The 6,547-nt window shown below is 26.9% G+C and overlaps 1 protein-coding gene across 1 annotated transcript in view; it reads right to left on the bottom strand.

Moving 5' to 3' along the window:
* Positions 1-2,340: 2,340 nt before the first annotated feature.
* LOC100160754 (hydroxylysine kinase) overlaps positions 2,341-6,547 on the bottom strand; it is a 10,856-nt gene continuing 6,649 nt past the window's right edge. The window contains exons 3-8 of the mRNA XM_001949007.5: positions 5,262-5,388; positions 4,945-5,016; positions 4,692-4,819; positions 4,436-4,607; positions 4,125-4,375; positions 2,341-2,548 (exon numbers count right to left, since the gene is read on the bottom strand). Of these exons, the coding sequence (XP_001949042.1) occupies positions 2,381-2,548; positions 4,125-4,375; positions 4,436-4,607; positions 4,692-4,819; positions 4,945-5,016; positions 5,262-5,388 (918 nt within the window). The 3' untranslated portion in view covers positions 2,341-2,380. The remainder of the gene's footprint in view (positions 2,549-4,124; positions 4,376-4,435; positions 4,608-4,691; positions 4,820-4,944; positions 5,017-5,261; positions 5,389-6,547) is intronic.

Raw genomic sequence — 6,547 nt, 5'->3', positions numbered from 1 at the left:
GAAAAATATGCATTTGCTACAACTTCCGAGCCCTGGTTATTAATAATAAGTATATTTGATAATATCATTGTGAATAAAGTAATTTATATATAACCTATTTACATGGAACCTTATTTTAAATTTTCAATCCTTATTTATAAATGTTTAACTAGGTACTGAATAATTTGTAAATACTCAATTTGATAAATTTCGTCTAAATTCAAACTTAAAATGGTTATAAAAAAAATGTGCATATGTATTTTTAATCTTTTTTAACTACTATAGTAACAATATATCAAGAGAAGATTTTCACGTTTTTTGGCCCAACAAACAGGGGCGTCATTTCAGTTTTTTTTCTGGGTGTGCAAACTTTTAGGCAGGCCAATTTTGACATTTCACCAGGCCATTAAAAAAAATATATATTTATATATATATAAATGTAGGAAACCTATGCAAACCTATGTAAATATTCTTTCCTTCCCTTTTATAATTCTAATTGAAACTCATAACGACTAATGCAACTTTTAAATAGCTAGCAATTCAAAGAATTAAAAGCTTATAAGCAGCTAAAGCAACCAGCTATAATGTCATTACTGTACATATACAAAAACTTAAAATATATATATTTTATATTACCTATATATGAAAACATGTATAAGTTAATTATGACGGCGCATTGGAGTATTAATGGCAGGCCAATTGTTAACATTTTTTAAGTTAGTGGTGCCATTGCACACCCTGCCCCCCCCCTAAATGACGCCCCTGCCAACAAATAAAATTTGATTGGCATTTATAAAAAAATAAACTAAAAAAATTTAAAATGTCCGTGAACGGCTCAAAATGTGTAAAAACGTTTTCAACATTTTATGGTATATAGCAGTGGTGGCCAACTACGGCCCGCGGGCCAAATCCGGCCCGCCATCATTTAATATCTGGCCCGCGAAAGAAATATAATATTTTACATTTACGTAAAAAAAAATTTAAGTATACATTCTTCATATTTAATCCCGTATCGCCATATCGTAGCGTTTTTGTTGTTACTAAATAACAAATTAATACATTTTAAAATATGTTTTGTAAATATAAAACGATATTTTGTATAGTTTATATTTATTTTTATATGTGTTTTAATAATTATAAAAAAAAATTATGGCCCGCGGTAAAATTTTTTTTTTTTATGGCCCGAGTTAAAAAAAGTTTGGCCACCACTGGTATATATAGCAACGTGAGTTTTTATTTTGTTGTTCTGGGCGCTTTATACCTCCCAAAAGTACAAACTAAAATCACTTTACCATCGAACAAGATACTGAAGTTAAGATCGAATAATAATCTACGACTACTAATCGTGTCCGCCAATACATTCATCGCTCCTCAAAGAATCTAAAAATCAAAATACGACATAATAATATTATTAGCATACTAGTAGTAATTTATAAGCAATGATATTACGTTCTGACATGAATATTCACATTTTACATTAAGCATGGGTATAAAATACTATAACTACTAAATACTATTTTAGTATAGTATAGTATCAGCCAGCAAACATTAATTAATTCATTTGTAGTCAATATTATAATGGTGGGTATATTATTAAAATGTACAGTCTTTTGCATTTCTTTCATAGAAAAAAATCTAGAAAATTAAATTAAATTATTTAATTTGTATTTATTGAGTAATCAGTAGGTACTATATCATAATAACATTCAAACAATGATATCATTTGTGCAATTAAAATTAAAATATTTGTTCAAATTATGGACAAAGATATGATGATACAAATGTTGATACAAATTACCTATGTGCAATGTACAATTATAATTTATTTATTTGAAGTTTAAACTATAGAATAAATCTCATTAATAAAAAAACTAATTGATACTCATCAAATATGTCTAGGTAGGTATATTATATAATATGATAAATTCATAATCAAAAATCTATATTTAAATAATAAATATTAACAAAAAGGTAATTAATATTATATTTTTTTGGTAAATAATTATTCTAATGTAGGTATCATATTATATTGTTTGTAGAATTAATATATATATTAATATATTATATATTAGATTAGACTAATAATAATGTATACCTACATAATATTATGTATAAAGTATGTATTGTATAATACAAATAATTTTATAGGTACCTACTTTTATATTATTAATATAGTATAGGTATCTTTCTAATTATCATCGTGGAATGCCGTATATAACTATGTCTACACTCTACAAGTATATACCTAGGTATTATAAGTTTCAATATATTAATATATTATTGCTATGCTATTTATCAAAATATCAAATAACAATACCTATAAAGTTATTTGTTATTGTACTTAATGTAAAACTAAATTCATTAATGATGATAACAATTATTTAAAATGTAATTTATTGAACTAATGTTTCAGTAACATAACAAATTTGTCGTCTTTAATGTTCATTAATTCTTCTAATGCTCTCCACCCTCTCTCCTGTGTAGATAGTATGTAACTATTTGATAAATCTCTCAGGCTTGATTTTTTACCCAAAACTAAACTTTGACAAATTCTGGCACATACACAAGTCTGAAATTAAATAAAAGAGTTCATATACCTAGAGTAACCAGTAATTATTGTATATATTTATTATAAACAATTAGCTATGCAATTATAACTTGAGACTTACAATTTGACTAATGGTTATAAGATAAATGTATATGACAAACAATTTTAATATTTAAAAATACATTTAGTTTTATACAAATTAATATTAGTCAAAGAAACTGTTAATATTTTATTAGAATTGTAACTGCAATGCTGCAAATACACTTAACTTATATGATGTTTCTTTTAAAATTTTGAATGGTAATATTAATGTACCAAAATATGAAAAGAAATAGGTTGGTTGGTTCCAACTTTTTACATCAGATCTAGATCAAGATCAGATCAAGAGATTACTTATTCTGAGTCAATAGTCATTCACTCATTCCACACACAACTGTATAGTTATAATGAACCTAAAAGTTGTATGCTTCAGGTTTGTAATAACCTTGATAATTTTTACTTCAATTACAATATTGTGAATCTAAAAATGTACTGTTTATGTTTTCATTTTAAATAGGTAATTAATTGTTTATATATCATATATTTATTTTTGGTAATTATCTTTACATTCAAATAAAGTGACTTCCATTAGTTTAATAGTTGTTATATATAATATGTAATTCAATGTAATGTACATTCAATTTATATCATAAGTAACTCTATGTCTCAACTCATGTCACATTTGGATTCCGCTCGAGAGTTCCACCCCCCTTAATGTTCAACAATTGAAATCATACCTCAGACTAGTGAAGTAAAATACCTCGATCTAGTCTTCAACAAAGGACTCACCTGGGGCCCTCACCTCAAAAATAAACAGACACAACTGAACAGCCGCCTGCATATCTTAAGACCACTCTTAAAATAAAAAATGAGCACCTCTTACCATCTACTATTATATAAGAGCTTATTCCTACCTATTTGGTCCTACGGAATCGCCCTCTGGAGTTCAGCCAAACCAGCTAACACTAGAACTATCCAAGCTTTCCAAGCCATTTGCCTACAAATGACTGTGAATGCCCCCTGATATGTTACTAATGTCAGCCTCTACAACGAGCTAAAAATTGTTACTATCAAACAAACAGCTGCCAAATTCTTTACTCGCCTCCACTCCAAAACGGCCGACCACACCAACCGCCTCATCACTCAACTTCACTCCAACAATCTTCTAGAAAACCTGCCAAGACGCCTCAAACGCAACTGGCCTAGAGACCTACTCAATATCTGATGCATACGTTTTAAGGAAATTATTTAAGCCCAGGTGCTTCTAATGTGAAGCTCCTTCATTTCTTTCACTGTCCTTTTCATTATTATGCTAAACATTTTACTTATTGTGCCCCCTAGTACAGATTGTAATTATTCATGTAAAATGAACGATTTACAAAAAAAAAAAATATATCTCTTTGTATATTTTATTACTCTCGGTCTGAGTCGGTCGTCAATAATTAATATATGTAGAAAGAATAATAGTAAATCTATTTCCGCATCGGATAATTTAAACATTTCATTTTAAAATTATAAATATTAAAATTAATTAATAATTATTAATTTGTATAATTACATGTATTATGGAGACTTCAAAATCATTTAAATTTCTGTACTGTTTTTCATAAGCTTCAACAAAATTCTTAATATGTACATTAGATAACTTAGCATTATTGTCTTTAAATTCATGCATAATTAGGTAACATAATGCAACAGTAAAATCAAAAATTGTGAATGAATAGACAACATCACCTACATCTATAATACCAAGTATTTTGTTGTCTTTCATGATTATATTATTCATATTGAGGTCTTCATGAATCACACCTTCAAATAAAAATGTATTTTAAACAAAGTAATAATTATACTATTAAAGTAAACTCAAACTTTTTTCAAGATGATCAGCTTTTAACAAAACTTCAGACTCAAATTTGTTTATTACTGTGGTAACTGTTTGTCGATGTTTTTCTTGATCAAAAACTTCTACAAATTTTAGAACCTCTGGACATTTTTCTAGAGCCCACAAATGACTTCGATGGAATCCATCATGATTAAATGTCTAAAAATCATTGTAATAGTTATGTAATAAATTTAGTTGTAATAAGTATTCTCTTACACATCAAGTAAAAAATGTTAAACCTACCTTTAAAATTGATGTTAAACAACCAACATAAAAACCAAAATTGGTAGTTATTTCAGAATTGACTTTAACTTTATCCATAGTTTCTCCTTTAACATATTTGTAGACTCTAACTGCGTGGATTTTATTATCTTTAAAAACAGGCATAAGACTCTAAAGTTTAGTTTATAGTACTTTTTAATATGGAATATTTGTCAAAGTACAATAAGCAGCCCTTAAAATAGTAAAATGTGTAAAGAGATATTATATCACTTACCTAGAATGTAAGACCGATAACTTTCTCCATATTTATTGAACACGGGTATTGGACAATATATTCCAGAACGTTCTATTTTTAAAAACAATTAAGTAGGTATTAGGTAACTCTTAAACTATTTTATAGATATTATATTTTATTATAGTATTATACATATTATTACCAGTGGCGTAGACATGATTTTTGGGGAATTAAAAAATAAAATAGCATAGTTAAATGGTAGGTACATAATATGCCTATGGGTTATAGGTATATAAAGTAAAAGAAAAGTTTTAAATATTTAATAATTTATAAATATCTTAAATAAATATACTGACCAAGATGCTGAGTAAGTTTGGTTTGTGCATCTAGAAATAACAAATTCTTCGAGTCTATTGAATTTATGAATTTTATGACTATTCCGTCTGTTGGAAATTCAATTTCTTCAGTGTATTTTTCAACATCCTATATGTCATCAAAATACAAATTAAGGTTGCAGGTTAGGTAGAATTTTGACCATAATGATTAAATTGATTTTTTTTTACTTCCTAGTTATGACTTATTTAATACTTATAGAAGTAAAAATGATTTTAGATTAAAGTTAATTTGATTGCTTTCAAATTTCAATGGATAACAAAATACACAATATTGTAATTTACATAAGTACATCTGTAGTCTGTATGAATGTATAATATGATACATTGATGATACATAGGTGATAGGTATGTTCATATTTACATGATAACCTTTACTTTATCATGGATTGTGGATATAATTATATATTATATTATGTAAGTAAATATGGCACCATGAGAACTATAAAAAAATACTAGGTAGGTACCTATAGAATTACCTAAATTCAGTGGCGTATTTTCAGGGGGTAACACTCCCCTCCAGAATGGAATAATATAATTATTAATTCATAAATTTCGTAACTAATATTTAGGGTTCGGGACTTCTTGCATTGTATCTTTTTTAGTAGTGGTCATAAATAATATTATTATTCTAGGTAATTTATAAATTTGTTTTATGAAATGGCCAAATTAAATACAAAGTTTGACTTTGCATAGGCATCTGCATGTATTTATCTGCATTCTTTCATTTTAGGAAAAGTGTATATTTGAGCAATTATTTAGCATATTTGTGCATATTTCGAAATTTTTAATATTTTTGTGTACCTACCTAAAATTTTCGAGAAAAATCATATTTGGATAACATACAAAAATATTTCTTAAAATAAATAATGTTTCGGTAGGTAATCGGTAAAAAACGACACGGAAAAAAACTACAAAGTTATAAGTTATAATAAGTAATATAATATATAGTATTATTATTATATTACGTAACAACAATTATAGGCTGAGCGTCTTATCGAACCCATACCAAATAACTGTCGTAAATAGGAGATATATACAAAAATATACGTAAACCCCTATTGAGTATTGGGTATAATATAGGTTTAAAATTTATTACTTTGGATAACGGTGGTAAGATTTAGGGCTGTTCGATTATTACGACGATTATTTTAGATTCTGAGTGGAACGATGAATGTATTGATTTTACAATGATGTGTGTATATTTTTATTTATTTATTTTTTTTTTTGTGTCTGTCATCACCTTTAGG

This window comes from Acyrthosiphon pisum, chromosome A1, assembly GCF_005508785.2.
Source record: "Acyrthosiphon pisum isolate AL4f chromosome A1, pea_aphid_22Mar2018_4r6ur, whole genome shotgun sequence".
In the NCBI taxonomy this organism is placed as follows: Eukaryota; Metazoa; Arthropoda; class Insecta; order Hemiptera; family Aphididae; genus Acyrthosiphon; species Acyrthosiphon pisum.
Note: the sequence above shows the minus strand (reverse complement) of the source record. Positions and strands in the feature narration are given on the sequence as shown.